We start from the raw sequence: 23133 nt of genomic DNA on the forward strand, positions 1-23133 counted from the left end.
CGCAATGGAGTTCTTGACGCACTAATTCGGCCAGTAGCGCCGCGAATCGTCCAAATCTAGTTGCTATTGTCAAAATCGAGCGTTTGCATATCATGAATCGAGCTCCTAAAGCTGGTCTCGTCATTTCCTCCATTCTCCAAAATTCGAGCTCCCAGTCTATATGTGACACAAATTGATCAGTCACCTGGCCTCATCATGACCAATTCCACCAATCTCTTCAAGTAATCTGAGTTAATTCAGTTGGATTCCCAACAAGAGGGGCATGAACGAGCGCAGGACTCGTTGGCTTGGCCATGGGGGAAGATGAATGCAGGTCCTCTGCAGCTAGCTTAACAGATATGCGCTATGTAGTTTGAGGACCTCCTCCTCCACGACGACCCGTCGGCAGTCCGCTTCCCTTTCCTCCATGGCTGCTCGGAGCGAACCTTCTTCTCCGGGTCGAGGCGACGCGGGAGAGCCCCTCCACGGTGGCCCGGCGCGTACCTTCCTCTCCTCCTGGCCTTGAGGAGCTCCGAGCGGCCATCTCCAGAGGCCCTACTCGATGCTGCCTGCGCCCTCAGCACCAGCGTGCTCCGCGCGCCCATCTTCACCTGCGGCCTGCTCCCTTTCAGCTCTGGCATGGTCCTCGAAGCGGCGGCGCCGCCGGCTTTACGCCCGTCAAAAACCAAGTTCAAGGTGCTTTGGTTTGCTTGCACACATCTTGAGCCATCGGATCCTATTTGGAGGGTGGATAGGCAGCCGCAAGTTACATGGTGACTTGCTGAAGGAAAGTCACCGAAGCCGGCTCGCGCTGGATCCCCCTCCCCCGCTCCCCGCAGGGTGCGCATACTCGCGCACCGACAGGTGGGACCTTGGTCGCCGCGCCGCTGCAATAGCCAATCACCCAGCACCACATTGACAAATCACAACATCCATCTCTTCCACTGACAACTGGCCCCCTCGTGTAAGCACGCTCCACCTGCGGCTACAGCTTGGTTCCACGCACCCGGGACTGGCCCACACGACATCGTCTCCACCGAGCCAGACATTCCACCCGACGATTCCCTGCTCTTCCCCGCGTCGCTGAACGCCGATGGCTTGATCGGATCCCCCCCACCCGGCCCAGATCCAGCAGCGCCGCCGCCGCCGCCATGGGCGACCACTCCGACTCCGACTCCTCCCCCAAGTCCTCCTCCTCATCATCATCCTCACCCTCAGCCCGCCGCCGCTCCTCGCCGCAGCGCGGCCGGGCCCACTCCGACGAGAGCGGCAGCAGCGATGGCGTCCTCGTCGAGCTTCCCGCCCAGGTATGGCGCGAAGCCGACCCCGTTCTGATACATGGGGTCCGAACTCCGGACCGACGGCTTCTTAGACAACCTTCTATCTCTCGCTCTGCAGGAAGCGCGGAGCCCCGGGGCGGACCCGGACGGCGGCGTCCTCGTGAACATGCCAGCCGACGACGCCACGAGCGGGGAGACCTTCGAGGACGCACCCGACGACCTCGCCGCCGCGGGCTCCCGCTCCGCGCGCTCGCTGGACGAGTCCATGACCGTCATCGACTTCCCCGAGGTGTCCAGCGCCGGCGCCGAGCTCCGCAAGTACCAGGTGCTGCTTCCTCTCGCCTTCGCACTGGATTGGATTGGCCTCGCGTGATTTAGCAAGTGATTTTGCACCTGGCAAGCTCTAGTGGTGCGTGATGTGACGCACAATTGTTTTGGTTCAGGAAGAGAAGGAGGCGTTTGCGCGGGAGGCAGTGGCGCTCCGGAGGATGCTACAGGAGATGGTTGGGAAGGGAGCTTCAGTTTCGTTGCATGGGGAGGACCCTGACGAGACACCGTTGCATTCGATGCTGGACGACTGCTCGAGGCTTGTGCTTGAACTTAACTCGCTGGCACGGGCCAGGGAGCAGGAGATTGAGAGCCTACATGCGAGGGCTGTGGAGGCAGAGGTGTCAAGGGAGGTTGCTGATGTATACCTGAGTTCGTGGAGGGAAGGGCCTGAGCAAGCTGTTGGGCGGATGCTTGCATCAATTGATTCTGTGGTTGGACAAGATGATGCCAACTTTGAGGGTGCTGAGCAGGATGGGGTTTCTATTCTGGAAAGGAAAATTTCATCTCTAGTAGAGAAGTACAAGCAGGTCTCGACGGGTATTGAACAGCTCGAGCAGGTTTTAGCAGAGGTGAAGCCTGATTTTGTGGCCACAGCACAAGGTGGCCTTGCTACCATCTTAGGTATTGCTACAGAGGAATTGGTCAGTTGCAAGAGAAATGAGGTGGATTTCCTGCAGAAGCTGAACTCTTTTGCAGAAGAGAAGAAGGCTCTTGCCGATGAACTTGAGGAAGTGAAAGCTGCTCGGGATGCAGCAAATTCTGAGGCAAGCAAAGCTAAGGCAGAGTTTGAGCAGATGGAGCATAAGTTATCAACGACCAAGGAGAAGCTCAGCATGGCTGTTACAAAGGGCAAGTCACTGGTACAGCACCGTGATTCCTTGAAGCAGGCCTTGGCTGAAAAGACGGCTGAGCTTCAAAGTTGCATGGCAGAGTTGCAAAAGAAGTCTGATGCCCTGCAAGCAGCTGAGGGCAGAGTTGAGGAGCTAAGAGTTTCTCTAGACGAAAAGACGATTGAACATGAGAAATGCTTGGATGAGCTTCGAGAAACATATAGTGCTTGGGAAGGTGCTAAGGCCAGCATTGAGGAACTAAATGAAGCAAACAGTGCCCTTACTTCTCTTCAGACATCCCTTTCACTAAAAGATGGGGTTCTTCAACATATTGAAGAGATCATGTCGGAGGCAACATTTCCTGAGGATCTGCTTTCCTTGGAGATGACAGACAGATTGGGATGGTTAGTTGAGCAGAAGAAAATTGCTGATATGATCTTCTCAGAGCACCACAAAGTTAAAGATATCTTAAGCTCAGTTGACATTCCACATTCGGTCTTAACCGGTGAACTTGATTCTCAGATCAGTTGGCTTGTCAGCTCACTGAACCAGGCCAAAGATGATGTAGTCCGGTTACATAGTGAGTCTGCTGATATGTTGGGTAGATTGGCTGCACATGAATCAAAGTTGGTTTCAATGCACGAGGAAATTGACCGTTTGACAATTGTTCTACTGGAAGAGAAACAGGAAAAGGACATGCTTGTAAATGAACATTCAGAATTGCTGTCGCTATATAATGCTGCTGTCGATAAATTGTCTGTTGTCTCTTCACAGAATAATGAGCTGATAAAGACTTTTGCAGAATTTTCTGATGTCACATTGGAAGGTAATGAGCCTCTGGATACTGCCAAATTGGTACTGCAGAGCCTCAGCAACATACAACAAAGAACGAAATCCTCTCCTATGGAGACTGACAGTTTTGAGAAGCTACAAACATTTCTATACACCATCAATCAGGAATCATCACTATGTAAGATAATTCTTGAGGAAGACATGATTGATAGGTCTGTGAAGACTGATGAACTGCAAAGAATGGCGGAGGAGATTCATGTTCTGAAAAATGAAAAGGACTCACTGCAGAAGGAGCTCGAACGGGTGGAGGAGAGATCATCATTGCTTAGAGAGAAGCTATCAATGGCTGTAAAGAAGGGCAAGGGTCTAGTACATGAGCGCGAAGGACTCAAGCAAGTCCTCAATGAAAAGAGCTCTGAAATAGAGAATTTGAAACAAGTTCTGGAAGGGAAGAACTCTGAGATAGAAAAGCTTAAATATGCTCTAAATGAAAATAAATCTGAAACAGAGAATATGAAAGAAGTGTTGGATACAAAGAACTCTGAGATAGAGGATCTAAAACATGCTTTGTATGAGAATAACTCCATAACAGATAATTTGAAGCAAGTGTTGGATGGGAAAACCTCTGAGATTGAAAGGCTTAAACACACTCTGGATGAGAGTTGCATGGAAACAGAAAATCTAAACCAAGCTTTGATTGAGAAAACCTCTGAAGCAGATATGATAAAACAAGAGCTGGATGCAAAGAATATTGGTATTGAGAATCTAAGACATGAGATAGAATCACGAGAATCTGCCATGACAGACCTCAAAGAGCATGTTGAGCATCTATCTTTGCAGGCTGCACATTTTGAAAAGCTGCAATTTGATATTGTTACCCTTAATGATGAAAAGGGAAAAGTAGAAAGCATGTTGGAAGAAGCCAGAGCTTCCTTTGGCACTCTGGCTGATTCAATATCAAGCCTTACTCTTCCAGTTGATCAGCCATTTGAAGATCCTATGGAAAAAATTAGCCAGATTGCCCAATACATCCAGGAATCTCTAGTTGCTAAGGGTTCTTTGGATAATGAGCTACACAAAGCAAATGAGCAAATTACCTTACATGCTAGCAGGCTTTCTGACGCCCTTTCGACCATAAACATGTTAGAAGATGAATTGAGAAAAGTAAAAGATCATATCTCTTCCATTTCTGATGAAAAACGTCAAATACAGTTGCATACTGCTGCTGTAGAGGAGGAGTTGGAGAAAACAAATGAGGAACTGGCTATAAATGCCAACAAACTTGAAGATGCCAATGCCACTATTAATACACTACAAGATGAACTATCACAGGCTAGATCAAATATTTCTGTTCTTGATGCTGAAAAGAAAGAAGCTGAAGTGAAACATGAAACAGAAATCAATGCTCTTAATGCTAAGCTAGCCAAATGTTTGGAGGACTTGGATAGAACTCATGGAAACTTACAAAGTCATTCAACCGAACATCATGGCTACCTTGAGAAGCTTAGCATGCTTGTAGTGGATGATAGTCTGCTATCTCTGATGGCTGAAGAATTTGGAAAGACAATCAGCAGCTTGAGAGATATGGGCCTTATTGTCAAAAATATGCACGAGCAGCTTGCTGCAAAGGGATTTCATACTGATGCAGTTGTGGAGGTAATTTTTCCCTTATTACATTGTTTTAGGCTTCTCTGTTCTGTGCAATGAAGTGAGATAGTTTATATGTTTTTTGAACTTTCTAGCTTTCTAGAGCTATCCAGAGTTCTTCCAAGTTCCAGCAATGTTTTACTACCAATGGACCAAGTTGTATGCTTTGCTTAATCATCATAGTTGCTCATCTAGTTCTTGTGTAATTGGTCTTGTCAACTCTGTAATGTTGTCCTTAGTGTTTGCAATTGCCTCCCACCAGTGTACAAGATAGCTGAATGAGTAATCTAATTAAGAACTGTCAACATTTTGTGTATGATCTTGTTAGTGGGATAACAAATGGTAGCAACATTAATCCACTGTTGACATGGCCATCTAGTTTCACTTGCTACATTGTTTTGCCTGTATGTTATGCATGCAGTTAAAAAGGTGGTACTTCGTACTTGTACAATAGGGAAAACTCCCTCCCTTCTAGTTTTTCCCTTTTTCCCCTTTGATTTGCTTTGCAATTCTTGTCAGGTATAACTATTGTGCTAACTTGACCTCTTATGATCATAAATTGTGCAGGATCCAGAACTCTTAACACTTCTATCTCTTTCAGACTATGATAACTTTGTTACAGAAAGATTGGGCAACAGCAAAACTAAAAAAGGGAATATTGATGATACTTCATCCTTCTCTACTATTGTTGAACAGTTGAACAACCAAACTGAATACTTTTCTAGTTTTTTGAAAGATTTGTCAGCCTACATGAATGGCAATATTATGTCAGTGCTTCGTGCTCTGCAGCTGGCGAGCAATGACTTTGCTCATACTCTAGAAGAGCATGGCACCTTGAAGATTGAATTGGGAAACAAGGATGCTCATAACAGAGCTCAAGAATCTGAAGTGCTTTCTCTACAAAAAGAGCTGAGAGCAATGTCATCAAAATGTATTTATTGCATCCAACAGATTAAAATTGTTTTTGATGATGTGGTTGATCTAGGATATGCAATAGAGTTGGCTACAGGCAGGTCAAGCACAGGATCTGAACTAGAAGTAATTGTATCTGATCTGAAGGATGAGGATGCTGATGATTATAATAAGGTGGCTGATGCTTTACTGTCCACGATTACAATACTGAAGTCAAAATCTGAAAAATTATCTGCTATTAAGGGTTGTGTGGTAACTTCATTGGATGAGTTCAAAATGAGGTTGAAACAAGCTGAATCAGCTGCTGAAACTGTTTCACACGACCATCAGTTGTTATTAGAAAGAGCAAGCATGCTGGAGAAAGAGCTCAAAATGTTACAGGATGAATGCAACAGAATGGAACTAAAGATGCAGGAATACCAGGAAAGAGAGGGTACATTGAAGGCAAGGGAGTTAGAGTTGCTATCACTTGAGCGTACTCAAATTACAGCAGACAGAGGTAAAATTGTACTAAATTGTAATTGGACATTCTTACATTTGTTATGTTCTTTTGGTTTCAAACTTGCATTTACTTGTTTCATCTTGACGAACTCTTTTTTTCTTGAAAATCCAGGTATAACCGATGATGCAATTTCAAAAGATCAAATGGAAGCCCTTGTTGAGAAGATAAATAAGTTAAATATGATGTCAGGCGAGTCACATTTGCAGAGGGAAGAGGCTGCATTGCCTAGTCCATTTGACAAACTCTCTGCTGTCATTGATGGATTCAGTGCACTTCAACACGAGGTTGAGACCTTAAGATATGAAAATGAAGATTTACAGTTAAATGTTGAATCATGTACTCGTGAAATAGAACAGCTAAGAGAGGAGGTCTCCAGAAATAGTGATTTGAATAATAGGGAGTTGGAATCCAAAAGCAGTGAACTTCTTGAGGTAACTGTTAGTATGGAGCGGATGATTCAGCAGTTAGGATATCTTGGAGTGAAAGATGTAGTAGAAGATAACAAACCTACCACCACACAAGCTCTCTTATCAAAGCTGGAAAAACTAATAGTTGCTTCAAGTACTGAAGCTGGGAATGCTAAATCCATAATACAGGAGCAAGGTGCAAAGCTGCAATCCAGGGAAAAGGCAGTTGATGAATTATCAACAAAAGTTAAGATGCTTGAGGACTTGTACCATGCACGACTTGCGCAGCCAGATTCTAGTAAAGACAGATCATTTGAAGCATCTTCCTCAGCAATTGTTTCAGATATGTCTGAGATTGAAGATGTGGTAAACCTTGTTTCTGCTTCTGACTTTGCCATTAGTTATCCTTCTTTTAATCTTCTAATATATATGTTACTGGCATTCATAATGTTTATAAGTAATATATTGTTCTTTCATTGTGATTTCACTGCCCACAAATATAATTAACCTTGCCTTTGTTGTTAGTCAACTTGTTGCACAGGACTATTCTTTGCATGCGAGCGCAGATCTGTGCAGATATATTTATGTTTGGTTATAACTTGGTCTTCTGAACTACTCTGCAGGGACCAATGGGCAAGGCATCAATTTCATCTGTCTCTACCGCTGCACATGCTAGAACAATGCGGAAGGGATCATCAGATCATCTTGTTCTTAATATTGGTTCAGAGTCAGAACGACTAATTGCTGCACAGGATTCAGACGACAAAGGTATTGTAGCATACTTCTTTTGGTTTCCTTTTTCCATTACATTTTAATGTGTAAATAACAGCACTGTATTTCTCATCTTTGAAGGGCGTATAAAATCACTGCATACGTCTGGCTTGATTCCAGCACAAGGAAAGCACATTGCTGATAGGGTCGATGCTATCTGGTAAGCTGATTGCACTATTACAAATAATGCTGCCCTTGTGTGTTGGAAACTTAGTGAGGTGGGCCATGCTCAGCATTCTCTCATATGCTTAGCCTGTAGGGTTTAGCAACTTGCACTACTTAGCTGTCCAGGTCTCAACTGATTTTGTAGCAAATATGTGCTTTTCTTCCAACATAATGGCCCCCTTCTCCGCTGATGAATGATTCTGCGAAATGTATGTACAACATAAGCTTCAAAAAGGATTATCTGCACTCCAATAATTCTAGCTGCTATACCCTCGGTATTCTTTTTCCCAAATCCGTAATTAGGTGCATAGAGAACTTTTGGCTATAACAATCACTGCCTTGTCTTTCCAACACTGATAGGAGGGCTTATGAAGCGCAGACCAGTAATTAGGTTATCTTGTTTCCTCGTTTTGTTTGTTCTCCTAACACAAATTGAATCCTGATCATGGAGTTTTAGAGGCAGACTAAATTCTTACTACGTTCACAAATACTTTTGGTCTTTCTTTGATGCCAGGATCAAAACAGCTTGCATAAATTCATCATGCTATTAGTTTACTATATATTCCTTCATTTATAACTGGGCTCACTGGAAACAAGAGTTAAATTCATAGAACATGACAAGTCAAGTTTGTTTCTTGAAACGAAAAAATAAACCTTGTGCTGTATCCATTCTATTGATTAATTGATGGTTGGGTGACGACAAGGAGAATATTGCATCATCTGTTCGGGAGTCCGTTTTGGTCTAATCAACTTGGAGTCTTTCTGTAGGGTCTCAGGGAGCCAGATTCTAATGAACCGACCACGAGCGAGGCTAGGGCTTATGGTGTACTGGCTCTTCTTGCACCTATGGTTGCTGGGCGGCATTTTGTGACACTACATCAATACCCATTACTCAACCTACCACATAGCATAATTGTAAAAATAGCATTAGCATTTAGCAGATTCTTCTTTCTTTCATACCATACATGGTAGATGGTACAAATGTCATTCTTTTCATTTTCTCCCTCCTGCTCAGATTTGTACTCGAGCAGTATATGTTGAATTTTCGCGCAGGAAATGTAATGTGCAGAAAAGAACATTACCATTCTTTGAATCTTTGTTATACTGAAGAAGTTGTAGCAGTAGGCCCATCATCGTAAATTCGTTGCTCGAAGCGAAAGCATTTGCAGTCTCCAGCATATTTCCCTCTTGCAGGCCGCAGCTGAGGGGTGTCTTAAACAGAAACCGATAGTTGGATCCTCCGTCCTACGTGCAAAGAGTGTTTTTAGTTCTGTCCTAAGTTTTACTATCTTATATTTAATCAAGTTTATATAAAAATGTATCAAAAGAATCATCTTTATGTTTGATCAAGTTTATATAAAAATGTGTCAATGGTTTTGATGTCTAACAAGTTTCATTAGATTCGTTACGTACTTATTTATAAATATAAAATAGTCTGACTTAGGACAAACCTAAATAGTACACAACTAAATAATTTGGAAAGTATAGGATTGGTTTTGCATGCAATCACTCTAAAACATATGGAGTGAATAAACATTTTATCCTGAATATGTTCCAAAATTGTTTGTGTAGCTGCATGAGGCATGAATTGTCGTGGGATCATCTTTGCTTTTCGCAGAAGGTAATGAAAAGCTATAGGTGTTCTAACCAACCATCAGCAAATAATAGATCTAAATATGTTATTATGACAGAATATATCCTATTGCTAGGCATCAATATTGTCGCCAAACCGAAATTTTTGTGGTGTTCTGTTTCCCTGTCTGTTTTTTTATAGAAGGTCTAACTTTCCCTATACATTTTGCTTTGCGGTAAAGTAGAGCAGCAACAGTCATTCTGTAGTTTAGAGGCTCACAATGTCATTAGAATAATACTAACAGAAACGTAAGTTCATCTGAAATGACAAAATTTGCCAATTAAAATTGGTGTAATTGTTCAAAGGTTTAAGAAAAAAGGGCTGAAGTTGCGTTTATAAGAAATAAATTCGAGCGAGGAAGTTTATGTCCCTCAATCGTAATAGTAAACAAGGCGTTTAAGGTAGATTAGCGAGGGATATGGATAACCCCCCACCGAGCAGAATGTTGGCTGGCCTGATAGGTGGACCCCACCTGACCTTGGCGTGCGGGATAACGTACGAAGCCTGTGGAGCGCAAGCAACCGACTAGGATTAGATCCTATCCGACTTGTAACCCTAGATCGTTAGCCTATATAAGGCGGTCAGGAACAGCTCCGAGGGCATATAATCTTATACCAGCAATACAATCCATCAGAACACAGGACGTAGGGTGTTACACCTCCTTGGTGGCTCGAATCTATCTAAACCTTGTGTCTGCATATTACCATTCGAGTTCTTGTTCTTACGATCTCCTCGCCTGCAAATCTACTACCATCCAGGCACCCTCCACATGGACTGTCGGACACTAAATCCGATAATTAGTATGACATTGATTTTGCTCTGTTAGAAAGTTTGATAGCCACGGCCTAAGGTTAGCTCATTGGTCAATGACTGATTTTGTGGTTCCCCACAGCTAATTGTTCTCACGTGTAGCATTCAGTTTTCCTCTCATCATTCGAATTTTACCATACAGGGTATACTAGGGGCCTGTTTGGTAGAGCTCTAGCTCTGAAAAAATAGCTCCAAATCCATAGATCCAGCTAGCTCCGCCATAGAGCTGCTCCACCGTGGATCTAATATCTCAAAAAGCGTTTGGTACGGCTCCATTCTTGTTTTTATCTCACTGGCAATTTGGGCCCATTCATCAGAATAAAAAAATATCTCCTTCCTGGCGCTGTAGCATGCATGGTTGAGGTGCTGGCGGGCACGGCCTCGCCGGCGGCCTCGCGCGCGCGGGCGGGCGCGGCCGCACCGGCGGCCAGGCGGCCGGGTGCGGGGCGGGGCTTCGGCGGGCGGGGCGGTGCTGCGAAGGGCGGAGCAAGGCGGCGGGCGGGCGCGGCCTCACCGGCGGCCGGGTGTGGGCGGGGCTCCGGTGGGCGGGACAGCGCTCCGGCAAGGCGTGCTAGCAGGCGCGGCCCCGCCGGTGGCCAGGCGGGCGGGTGTGGGGGGCTTCGGCGGGCGGGCGGTGCTCCGACTGGCGGAGCGGAGCGGCGGGCGGGCGGGCGCGGCCTCACCGGCGGCCAGGACGGTGCTCGAGCGGGCGGGGCGCGCGGGCCGCCGGCGAAGCGAGACGGCGCTCCGGCGGGCGAGGCGGTGCTCCGGCGGGTACGGGGCGGCGGTCCGGCGGGCGGGGCGCGGCCATGGCAGCGCGAGAGGAAGCTGTGAAGAAATAGAACGAATCGGTCATTTTCCACTAATGAGTGGCAGTGGTGGGTAATTTCCTCCAACTCCACCAAATTTGATTTCGTGGAGCACCTCCTGAGGTGCTCCACCAAATCCATGGATCGGGGGTAGATCCACCGTTTTCGTGGAGCGGATCCGTGGTGGAGTTGCTGGATCTAAAACCGTTTGGCTGAAAAATTGTAGAGCAGAGCTATTTTTGAGGATCTGGAGCTGCGTGAAGCTCTACCAAACACGCCCTAGAGATGCTCATCACAATCTGGTGAATTATCCTTCTCGCTCCATTTAGGTAGGCTCAAATAATAGGCACGAGGAAGAACGTCACAAAATTTGTAACGGTGTGATAAAAGCAACATAGAATTTAGAATTTTATGATAAATAGCTTGTGACATAGTTATGTGAGATTTACTCCCATTCTCCATTAGAACATATAAATTTTAGGCCCCGTTTGGGTCCAAGGAATTGGAATCTATTTAATGGAGTAGGCTAATTTATGTTGGAATGTGGCATTCCACAACTTTCCAAAATTTAAATATAAGCCTATCTTAAATTCATGGGGTGGGAGATGGAAATTGATTCTATAGATTATGGTTATTAGAATGGAATTCAATTCTTATAGCACGCTCTTAGACTCGCTTCTCTATAGTAGAAGTGCAGCATACAAGTATCTCTCCCATATCACCAACTATAATATACAACTATATTCCACATACAATTATATTAGCTTAATTAATTTGTGTCTAAATTATGATTATTAGGATGGAATTCAATTCCAATGATCCAAACGGGGCCTTAGAGAAATCCTTCTAAAAGTAATATGAATGGATTTCTAGCAGATAACTTGAAATTTGTGTATATACCAAGCAAAAGGACCCTGTCATTTCCCGGAAACAAATCCTCGCACAAAAACCCTGTAACCTCTCTCGAACTTCCGTAGACTCTCGTCTCTCGTCTGTTCGAACGGGCATGGCGAGCACGCGAAGCAGCTCCGCGCCCTCTCCGGCCGGCGGCGATGGAGAGACGGGCCTCGAAGCCCTGGCCCTAGCCAAGGTTGCAGAGGCAGCCGACGCGATTGCCGCCGCGGCGAGTGCTGGAGAGGTGGTCCGCGCGATCCACGCCGTCGCTGCCCTCCTCTTCCCCATCGACTCCGCCGCCGTCGCCGGTGAGGCCCCGAGCCCTAATCCACACACTTAATCCTCAAATCTCCCATTTGTACCACTGATGGTCTCTGACTCGTGTTGTTCGCGTGCGCTATCTTGCATTCAGGTACCGTCGAGGAACCCTTCAGGACCCAGGTGAGACTGTGCGATACTTTGAAGCACACAATTCATTCATTTAAGCGAAATCCTGAGATCTTTACAAATTTCTCTATGGTTGTGTGACAAATTTGCTGTCCTATGAAGTTTGATTGATGGAAGGGGTCTGGACTTCCAGGAAGTCTGTTTTGGCTTGCAGTTGCATGGGATAGCATGCCAAAATGAAATCCACAACTATTAGAATAAGAGCATTGGTTTTATATTTAGATTGACAAAAGCCATATATGCAACTGATAGGTGAAATTCTGGAAAGAAGTAGCTTAGCATTGAACTAGATTAAATGTGCGAATAGATCTTTTGGTTGATAATCCTTTCTATACTTATTACACGAGTGATTCCACAATGGGTTATCACACAAGATATTACTGAGACCACTTAGATGAGAAGTTAGCAGTACACATTTATGGAATTGTTGGGACCTTTGTCTAAAGATAAATATTCATGACAGCGCACTGAGTTGTAAATTTGGGATATAAATTAGTGAACATTTTCAAATACATGTACTCCTTTCTGTGTGATTCAGAAAATCGGAGTGCAGAACCATGTTATAGCTTGGAGGATTCATCGCTTTTATGTTTTCCCAGATTATTGAAGCTGTAAGTGTCAGCAATGATGAAAGGGAGTCTTGGAGGCGTGCCTTTTATCATGGTCCAGCATTTCCTACTATGTCTAAAATATTGCTCAGCAGTAAGTGTACTCATCGAACATGTCACTGTATAATGCAATATTGTTGCATTTTACATAGGTTGGTTACCCTATTTGCCCCTGAGTGCTCACAAACAACGGTAGTATATGCCTCCTCTGCTAACTGCGGTCTCATACCACCATGACTCATTTATGTCTGCCGTCAGCTGCAATCTCATGGCATGTATTAGTCGTTTGCAATCATTACAAAATTGACTTGTGCTGTTAATTATAAGAAAGCTTCTAGAGTTCTTTATAAACTTATGTTCAGACAAATGTCATTGAAGAATTGAATTTCATGAGTTGCCTGCTTGCTGGATGGTTCTCGTCTTTATCCACTGTGTCCCGGGTGGAAAGCAAGAGTTGCCTGCTTGCTGGATGTTTCTGGAGAGTTTTTATCTGTGGTGCTATAGTTTCATGTGTTCACTAATCTTGTGGAGAACTCTCGCCTCCTATTGTACTTAATTTTTTGTTCAGCTGTATACTTCCTGTCACTTATGGTTATAAAGGAAAAGCAATTTAAATGTGGTTGTGGTATAAAATGATAGACTGATCCAACTTTTGTGTGGGCACCAGTTGTTTGCCGTCCTTGTTATCTTTTACAGCAATCTGGTTGTTAACTTGTTATGCCCCCCATGGACATCTATAATGTTCAGAAAATTTTGACCTGTGACTAAGCATGTTGTCACTTCGTTACTCTTAAGCATTTTTGGCACTCTAATCCATTCTGCCACTTTGGTTTGTCAGATGTTGCCTTGAAGTGGTTATGGAAGATCCAAGCCTCTGCAAGAAATGAAATTTATGATTCATTTTTTGTCAAAGGACCTCCAACTGAAGTGATTCAAGCTCTTGTACCAGCGTTATCTGAAAAAGAAGATTCTAAGGAGGACCATCGAACTTTTTGCTTGAACCTTGAAAGGTGGTATTGTAAACTGATCACTTGCAATTTATCAGAACTACAATCTGTTCAACTCTGAGACATTACACTAAAAATTTTGTTTCATGGTTCATCTTTGTGAACTTCACTAGTGTCATGCCTTAGTCACATTTAGCCTGTAGATCTTTATATGTGCACTGTGTTCAATTTAATTATTGCAAAAGAAACTGGGGCACATTTTCATATTATCTTTGATTAATGATTCTTGCTTCTTATCTTGGAGCTTAATTCTATGTGTGATCATCCTTTTGCTCTGACCTGATACTATATTTTGAATTTAGGTTTGTTACTTAAGAGTGTTACCCATTTCAGGCTACTGGTTCTATGCTTGCTTGATAATAAGGGGGTTTCGCAAATCGTTGCGGAGTTTACTCGCTCTAATAAGCATGGTAATGATGTTCTCAACCCAGATAAAACAATAGTTGTTTCAAGAGTTGCACAACTACTTGCATCTGTTCCAGATAAAGCAAGATTGGGAGCTTCAGCTGCACTTAGATCAACGTATCCTTTTCCACTATGGAGTATCCTATAGTTTATTAGACAACTAACCTGGGAATTCTTCCTTACTAAATTTCTTCTTTGTGGTATGTTGTGCCCAGGTCAAAGACAATAGTTCAAAAATTGGGTTGATATGTTTTTTCACATTTTTTCTGCAGTTTGTTGTTCCCAAACTCAAATAATTTTTTTTCTTCTCATTTGTTCTTGAAAATTGTAACCCCTTAACAAAAACCAAGCTCATTCTTCAAGGATGTTGTCAGCCAACTTCTTGCTGGAGCAGAAGCAGCAACTGTTCAGTTGGCTGCTGACAAAGATGCTAATGAACATTGTGCCCTGAGTTCTGTGTTCCTCTTTGTGGGTGAAGTGCTATCTCGTGTTAGTCGTCGTGGATCTACTGGTGAGGATTAATCCCTCAAAGTGCACTTAGATGTTTTGATTGTTCTATGACTTTTTTTTTCTTTCAAGAATACGCCAGAGAGCTGCGTATCTTTGTATTAAGAAGAGGGTTGTTCTATGACTTAGAGCATGTTTGGTTCTTTAGTACACTTTAAACTTTGTACTATTTGTTTGGTACCAGTATTACACGGCAAGGCATCATATCATGTGTTTGTATTTATGATGATGTCTTGTTTGTTTCAGGCATTTTAGTTGCTGAATTGATTCCTAGGATCTGCAATCACCTACATAGATGTGTACCATCAGATCATAAGTCCATAAGTCCCGAGATGATCCAGCATGTTTCCCAGTCTCAATTTTGGTTCAATATTGTTGAAACATTGAAAGATCAACATTCTATTGAAAGGTTGACAGAAGAGTTGTTGCGTCAGCTTGCATCACAACATATAAGTGATGAAGAGGCTTATTGGATTCTGTGGACCCTCTTCAACCAGAGCTTCAAGCGTTTAACTGTTATGAGGTGAGATAGGACCCACCCGATTTTTCTAAGCAACACAGGAGTGTTTCTTCTGGTAGCTTAACGATTATTTCTTTTCAGTTCATCTGCATATGCGACATGTAGTATGTTATATTGCTTCGTGAGGCGAAGGATACTTAAAAAATCTTCTTTGGCCAATATTTACCTCATAATATCCAATTTGGAAACGAAGAGAGCAATCAGTTGTCTCTTTTCATGCTCATTGCTATGCAGATTCTCACTACAACTATTCATCTTTCCATTCAGTGTGTATTATGAAATTTTTTGGACGTGTCCTCTGAGACGAAGTTTGTGATGAATACTGGAGATTCTGTTACGAGTATCCAATCATCATTTTCAAATCAGTGTTTATGTATTTGGGTCTCTTGTATCAGCACCTATTGCATTGACATAATTACCTTTTCAATCATGTGGATCTTCATTGTGAATAATATTGTTTAGATCCATACTACTATGAAGGGCTATGTTTCATGCGTTACTTTCATTACATCCTGCCTCTACCTGACTGTTCAATATACAAATTGCGTGCCATAGGAATCTTTAGCATTTACTAAATTTGTAAAGCATTTCTATGTTTTTTCCCTTTTCCTTCATCATGTAACTTTATCTCATCTTCAGGGCAATGTTTGTTGACAAATTTTTGCTCTGGAAAACATTTCCTTTATGCTGCTTGAGATGGATTCTTCACTATGCTATCTTTGAATGCCCACCAAATTCAGCCACAGAAACTCTGATGCAAAGGACACCAAACTTCTTTGGTACTTTGCAAAGTTTGGTTAGTATTTGGTCCAGGAAGGAGTTTGTCCAGTCATATTCAATGGAGCAACAAGCTTGTATCCTTTGAGCCTCTGAAAATTAAGCTGTTTCATTTTTTTTCTATGCAAGTTATTGTTTGGCATTGTTCCCCTTAAGGAATGCAGATATCACTGCAGCAATTGGATTATGTTTGGAAAAGCTTACAAAAAAAGAATTAGAAACAACTAAAGATGTATTGAATTCTATTCTTCAAGGAGTAAGCTGTGAGTTTTTCCCCATATACATTACCATTGTAAGAATATGATATGAATAGCCATAATATCTCCATGCAGCCTTGCTGAATGTTATTTTATTACTATAGGCAGGTTAGAGAGCCCAATTGATTTAGTAAGGAAGATGGCTAGTGCTGTTGCATTGACATTTTCTAAAGTTGTTGATCCAAAAAATCCTCTGTACCTTGATGACAATTGTTGTGAAAATGTTGATTGGGAGTTTGGGGTTCTCTCTCCGAAGGAGATCAAAGCCCCATTACATGTTGTAGAATCTAAAAATAAGCCAAAATCACGTGAAAACAAGAGCAATGCTGGTGAGAAAAAGGCAAAAGCAGTCAAACAGGATGTTCCAGACGTCAAACCAAAAATTGTGGAGATCAAATCAATAGATCATGATCAAATATCTGATACTGTTACGAATGAGCAATTTGAAGGGGAAGAATGTGATGAGGAAAGCATGAACATCGATGCACACAGTGATTCATCCCTGGAGCCATATGATCTATCAGATGATGACACTGATTTGCAAAAGAAATTCAGCCACCTGAGTGATATTGCAGCAGCACTAAGAAAACCTGATGATCCAGATGGTGTAAGTTTCCAATTAATATTATCAATTCTTTTCAAAGGGAATATTGCAAAATCCTGATCTTTCTTTATTTTCTGTGCCCAAGGTTGAAAATGCTCTTAGTTCTGCTGAAAAGCTTGTGAGAGCATCACCTGATGAACTTCGCCACAACTCAGGTGATCTTGTTAGAGCACTGGTGCATGTTCGCTGTTCTGATTTGGCAATGGAAGGAGAGGAAGATTCTGCTGAAGAAAAGAGACAGAAGGCATTAGTTGCTTTACTGGTAACCTGCCCATTTGAATCTCTAGATGTTATGACAAAATTGCTATATTCATCTAGTGTGGATATTAGTCAGCGCATTTTGATTATTGATGTTATGACTGAGGCAGCACAGGAGCTTGCAGAAACTAAAATTGTGAAGACAGAACAGCGACATGGTAACTTGATAACTGACAGTTCTCCCTCTTGGCTGGTTCCAAGTAATAGGGGACCTCCTGGAGCAGGGCCTTGGAGAGAGGTCTCTGAACCAGGAACACCTTTAAGTTGGTCACACCGCTATGAAAGAGAAGTTCCATCTAGATCAGGTCAAGTTAAATCTGGGAAATCTCGTAAATGGGGTCTTGGAAAAGCAAAAGACTTGCAGGTTGAGTGGTCTAAAAATAGATTTCCTTTGTATGCTGCTGCTTTTATGCTCCCTGTGATGCAAGGATATGATAAAAGGTCACATGGTGTTGACTTGCTCAATAGGGACTTTGTTGTCCTCGGTAAATTGATATACATGCTTGGTGTCTGTATGAAGTGTATGGCCATGCATCCAGAAGCATCAGCTCTTGCTCCTGCTCTTCTTGACATGATAAGATCAAGGTATTCACCAGAAGAGGAAACATTTACATATTGAGGAACTTGTTTGTTACTTAGCCATTATTTTTCTAAATTTTGTGCGAACTCTTTTTCTACAGAGATGTTTCGCAACATGCTGAAGCATATGTCAGAAGGTCGGTGCTGTTTGCAGCATCTTGTATATTGATATCTTTACATCCATCATACGTGGCATCATCTCTCATAGAAGGCAACCAGGACATTTCTACCGGCTTAGAGTGGATACGCACATGGGCTCTTCAAGTTGCTGAAGCTGATCCTGATACAGAATGCACATCAGTAAGTACTGTGATCATTACTGAGAATAAGTATCAGTTACATATGTTTTATGCGGTTCTGCTCCTTGGTATAGATAGAGCAATTATTGTGTTAAATGTACCCCTTTTCAACCTATGACGTGCATGGTAGAGTACTACTACGAAGTGCCAACAAACAAATACATGTGTTGAATTCAAATACTATGGCCTTCCATTGTAGTCTGCAGAAAAGATTTCGTCTACTTGGTGAAACGATTTACTATTTGGCCGCGTGATCTTATTGGGATATCATCTAGTTTGTTATCAGTAAGCTTGATAGCCAATCATCCCACACATCGAGCGATCTGTATAGAGAAACCAATTACTAGTAATATATGATGGATATGCAATCATTAATACTGCTAATCGTGTCTTTTCATGTTTGACTCCGTAGATGGCCATGACCTGCCTGCGGCTTCATTCCGAGATGGCTCTTCAGACATCGCGTGCTCTGGAATCTGCGGATCACTCCAAGACTGGCAGGGCCCTACCTACTAAGCTTGATAGCATCATCATACCGTTTGGAAACATGTGATGAACTGCACAAGTAGTGGAGGGATGTATCCTGTTGTACAGAAGTTATGCAGCAAATTCTGGTTATGGAGTAGAGTAAGCCTAGCTTCCCGGATGTAGCAGTTGTTCATGTGCTGCTCCTGTGGCAGTGCGGACGCTGCAGAGAGAGAAACTTTTCATTTTTTGGGATCATCAGACGCAATGTTATTGCGTTGTTGTTCTTGAGTGAAAGCAGCAAGCCAGTCACTTCCACTGGGTAGAGAACTCACCTTCCATCTATCTTTTTTATCCCGGTTTAAATTTAGCCTGAGACAAAGGTTCACCAACTGGGTCTAAAATTGACGGGGGGCTCACCAACCGGGACTAAAGAGCCCCTTTAGTCCCGGTTGTAAAGGCTCGTGGAAAAAAAAGGTCCCGAGGGGTCTTTTGTCCTAGTTGGAAACACCATCTGGGACTAAAGATAGAATTACCAACGGGGATGAAAGGATTAGTCCTGATTGGTAATTTTTATCTTGGAGGGTCTTTTATCCCGTCCTCCCACGCGTTCCCTCCCTTCCCACATTAACTTCTCCTCTCTTTCTCTCATTTAATTTTTCCTTCTCTTTATCTTCTCCACCAAACACCTCTCCTCCTCACACATGCGCACAGTATTCTCCTCTCCCTCTCCTAGCTCCTTCTCCTCTCTCCCTCTCCTCCTTCTCCTTCCCCTCCCCTCCCTCCCTCCCTCCCTCTCCCAGCCCCTCCCCTTCCGCTGCTCCTTCCTTTCCCCCTCTGCTAGCCCCTTACTGGCAGTGAGAAGCGGCAGCGGGGCAAGGGAAGGGCGCGGCATGGAGGCGGGGTGGGCGCGGCGTGAGCAGTGGGGCGGGGACGGTTGGCGCAGCGCAAGCGGCGGTGCGGGGTCGGCAGGCACGGCGCGGGGGCTCGGCGGGTTGGAGTGGCGGGGCCACCGGAGGAGGCGGCGCGAGGTGGGTAGCGATGGGGCCGCCGGAGGAGGAGGCGTGTGGGGGAGCCGAGGAGGCGGAAGCTGAGGTGGGACAGGGGAGGCGGGCAAGCGACAGCGCGGCCAGCGGCACTGGCGGGCGGCGCGGACAAGGTGCAGAGGGAGGCCGCGACGAGGAGCGAGCAGGAGGCGGCGGGCCCGGAGCAGGCGCACCGGTGCGGGCGAGCGAGGCCGGAGTAGGCGTGCCGGTGCGGGGTGCGGGTGGCGGCCGGATGCGGTGGCTCGACGGCAGCACACGGAGGCTGGTGGTGCGGGAGCCGAGGCGGGCCTTCGCTGGTGCTTTTTTATTTTTTTTGGAAAACTCTTTTATCCTAGTTGGTATTCCCAACCGGGATAGGAGGGTCTTTAGTCCCGGTTGAGTGATCCGGGACTAAAGACACCCCCTTTGTCTTGATTGTTTTATTCTGGATGTTTTTTCGGGAGATTTGATCCCTACGAACTGGGATTAAAAATGAGTTCTCTACTTAGTGTTCGTGCGCCGTTGGGTGTCGCATGTTCTGCATGTATGCCTCATTAGGGCTGTTGAACACAAGCCTCACGTTCATACATACCTCTCCTGATATGGTTAACGGTAATGCTACAAGACTAACGTCCGGAATCTTAAAAAAGACGGCTCGACATGACGTCCGTAATCTTAAAAAATCGGACAGCTCGACATATGCTGCAATAGTTTAGCATCGATATTGCAACTAGTGTTTCTGCGTGTTTCATAATGAATGTTGTATTAAACATAGTATTCATGTTGCGGCGAAAATTTTCTATCTTAGAGCCGAACGATGTAGTCATTTTTTCGCATATGTTTCAATATTGCAACTATAGATTTTTGATGTTGTAGATATTTTATTTTGAGGTTGCAACGGAGCGTCCGATAGGAAAATCCCATCGGACGTCCGGGCGCTAGCAATGCCGTATGGTTAATAGTTTCTCATGCTTCAGTTATGCTTAATGATCTGGGTGCTTTATGCACTAAAGCTTGTGAGCCACATTTGAGTCACGCAATTTTCCGGTTCAGATGTGACTATGTGAGCTCTGAAGATACTTGCCATCGGGTCTCTTTGTTGACATCGATGGAATTGGAAGAGATACAGTTAATTGAACGCTACTTCAATAAACGTTCACTGCCTTCAGTGCACATGCGTTTCTCGATGGAACCAGCAAGAACTGGAGAGGTTTGGCTTCGTTTGGTTTGATCCGTGATCCTGAACTCCTGATGTGGACGAGAGCTAGTTCGTCGATGCAAAGTAGCTCGTGGAAGCAGCCCCGCAATCTGCACCCGGGCTCGAACTCGATCAGGACCTGCTGCAGCGCACGGTGCCGACGCCGAACCCGACTCGGACGCGGAGAACAACAGCGTGCGGAGAGGTCCGGATATGCTCGGCACGTTCCCTCGGCCTCCTCCCCACGCGCCCTGCGGCCGATTCGATCAATGGACGGCGCGCCGTCGTGACACTCCGACGAACCCACGGGCTCCGCTACTCCGTCGAGTGACGCGATCCGAACCGGCCCCGGCTCGACAGCAGATTCAGAATCTGGCAGCGCCAGCGAACGTCACGCCTGCGCACAGTGCACGGGCCACGGGAGGATAGGACGCCGACACCCACTCCCCTCCGACCCCGACCCCGACGCGGAAATACAACCGCCGTGTAGCGTCGGCGAGATCGCCTGGCACCGGCGCTTTTGGAAACCCGATCTTGCTGAACGCGCCGGCTATTTTTGGCAACCTTGCGGTCGGAAGTCGGAACGCAGAGTCGGATTCCCATCTGGCCAGATCGAGCGTGTGATACGACGAGGCGCATGCGCGCGTGCATAAATAGGACGGGGGCGCAAGCGCGACGTAACCACGGCACTTTCTTTCCTCCAGGCTCCTGCGTCCTGCCTTCCTCTGCTTCTTGCGCCGCCGCCACCACCACCACCGCACCACACGGCCGGGATCTTCTTTTCGGCGTCTCTCGCTCGCTCGCTTGCTCTCTCGGCGATGGAGATCTTGGATCCCTTCGCCCAAGAGCTGCTCGCTGGCCCTCCGCCCCCCACCTTCGACTTCTCCCCCGGCGTCGGCGACGCCGGCATGAGCATGGACATCGCGCAGCTCGACGACTACCTCCGCGCCATCGGCGTGCTCCCTCCTCTTCCGCCAGCTGCAGCTCACGTCGACGCCCACGTCCAGCCGCAGGCCGCGCCACTGCCGGCGCACTCAGCTGCTTCGTCCCACGACGACGGTTCCGCGGCCGCCCTGGACGCCTACGACAGCGACATCGACGCCAGCCTCCGCGCCACGGAGACTGACGCCAGGGAGCGGCCCTCACCGGGCTACCTCGACCCCGCACGGGGCAGCGGCGGCCTGGACCCGGCGGCGGCGCGCGCCGCCCTGGTCGCGTGGATGTCCAGCTTCGCCCTTTACTTCGGCGTCGGCCCCGCCGCTCTCCACCGCGCCGTCTCCTACGCCGACCGGTTCCTCTCGGCGGGAGCCGTCATCACGATCGGCGCCGCCGACGTCGAGTACCGGCTCCGCCTCCTGGGCGCGGCGGCCGTCTACGCCGCGGCGAAGCACGAGGACAGCGGCACCGCGCGGAGGGTGAACGCGCGGGACATCGCCGCCCGCTGCGGGTTCGCGGCGTGGCAGGAGGTGGTGGCCGCGGAGCGCGCCCTGCTCGCGGCGCTCGGGTACCGGCTCGGCGGGCCCACGGCGCACACTTTCGTGGAGCACTTCACGAGGCACGCCGGCGTGGGGGAGGGAGGTCTGGAGCTGCGGCGCGCGGCGCACGCGATCGCCGGCTCGTCGCTGATCGACCACCGCTGCCTGAGGCTCCTGCCGTCGGCCGTCGCGGCGGCGGCGATTCTGCTGGCGAGGATGTCGCTGGAGCCGGCGCACGACCGGGAGCAGGTGCGGAGGTGGGGCAGGGAGCTCGAGGAGCTGACGGGGTACAAGCCCATGGACGTGTACGAGGGCCTGCACTGCATGTACGAGATGATGCCTGAATATCCAGGGTTCGTGATCTCTCCACTGCTCTTCGCGGATCCGAGCTAGCAGCCTAGCCTACTGTAGAACTAGCACGAATTCGGCCGAGCAGAAGCGCTGGCTGTAGTTGCAGTTTTTGTGTATTGAAATCCAGCTTTGTAATGTTTCATATCTCGCTACTGGAGCATCGACTTTTAATACTGGTTGGTAACATGTACCGGTCAGTCTAACTGGTACTAAATGCACCATTTAGTAGTGGGGGTAACATCAACCGGTACTAAACTGAAACTACGAGCCACGTCGTGTTGTTGCAGACGTCAGTTTAATACCGGTTGGTTTTATTAATCGGTACTAAAGTTTATTCCTTTTCCCTTTTTTACCCTTTTATTTTAATTCGTATTCGTATTATACCAAACCATTCAAATCCATCATTAACACTCAATAGTTTGTACATGATCTTAGAGAGAACAAGTTTAAATTTATAAGAAAACGGTACGGTAGGAGTACATCCATGCATGCTACATATTTAATAATTCGCTTCGCTTATGTAGATATGCCACATAGCTTAAGTCTCCAATCGTAAAGCCTAGAACTTCATCAATATAAGTTAGAGCATG

At 45.9% G+C, this 23133-nt stretch overlaps 3 protein-coding genes across 3 annotated transcripts; all 3 read left to right on the top strand.

Annotated features, from left to right (window-relative positions):
• Positions 1 to 1012: 1012 nt before the first annotated feature.
• Positions 1013 to 8755, top strand: LOC101782050 (intracellular protein transport protein USO1). The gene is made up of 8 exons (XM_004952938.3): positions 1013 to 1286; positions 1378 to 1584; positions 1703 to 4867; positions 5426 to 6269; positions 6384 to 7045; positions 7303 to 7447; positions 7532 to 7610; positions 8384 to 8755. Exons 1-8 carry the CDS (start codon positions 1131 to 1133, stop codon positions 8484 to 8486), a joined length of 5361 nt encoding a protein of 1786 aa, XP_004952995.2. The 5' UTR covers positions 1013 to 1130; the 3' UTR covers positions 8487 to 8755.
• Positions 8756 to 11816: 3061 nt separating this feature from the next.
• Positions 11817 to 18886, top strand: LOC101782462 (telomere length regulation protein TEL2 homolog). The gene is made up of 13 exons (XM_004952939.2): positions 11817 to 12069; positions 12174 to 12202; positions 12808 to 12910; positions 13655 to 13826; positions 14157 to 14345; positions 14579 to 14739; positions 14982 to 15258; positions 15895 to 16109; positions 16197 to 16295; positions 16394 to 16896; positions 16979 to 17736; positions 17832 to 18030; positions 18442 to 18886. The coding sequence occupies exons 1-13, from the start codon at positions 11874 to 11876 to the stop codon at positions 18580 to 18582; spliced, it is 3042 nt and encodes a 1013-aa protein (XP_004952996.1). The 5' UTR covers positions 11817 to 11873; the 3' UTR covers positions 18583 to 18886.
• A 2649-nt stretch (positions 18887 to 21535) lies between these two features.
• On the top strand, positions 21536 to 22585 carry LOC101779788 (putative cyclin-F2-1). Its single transcript, XM_004954997.1, has one exon. It carries the CDS (start codon positions 21536 to 21538, stop codon positions 22583 to 22585), a length of 1050 nt encoding a protein of 349 aa, XP_004955054.1.
• Positions 22586 to 23133: the final 548 nt, after the last annotated feature.

The sequence above is a fragment of the Setaria italica genome, chromosome I (assembly GCF_000263155.2).
Source record: "Setaria italica strain Yugu1 chromosome I, Setaria_italica_v2.0, whole genome shotgun sequence".
Classification (NCBI taxonomy): Eukaryota; Viridiplantae; Streptophyta; class Magnoliopsida; order Poales; family Poaceae; genus Setaria; species Setaria italica.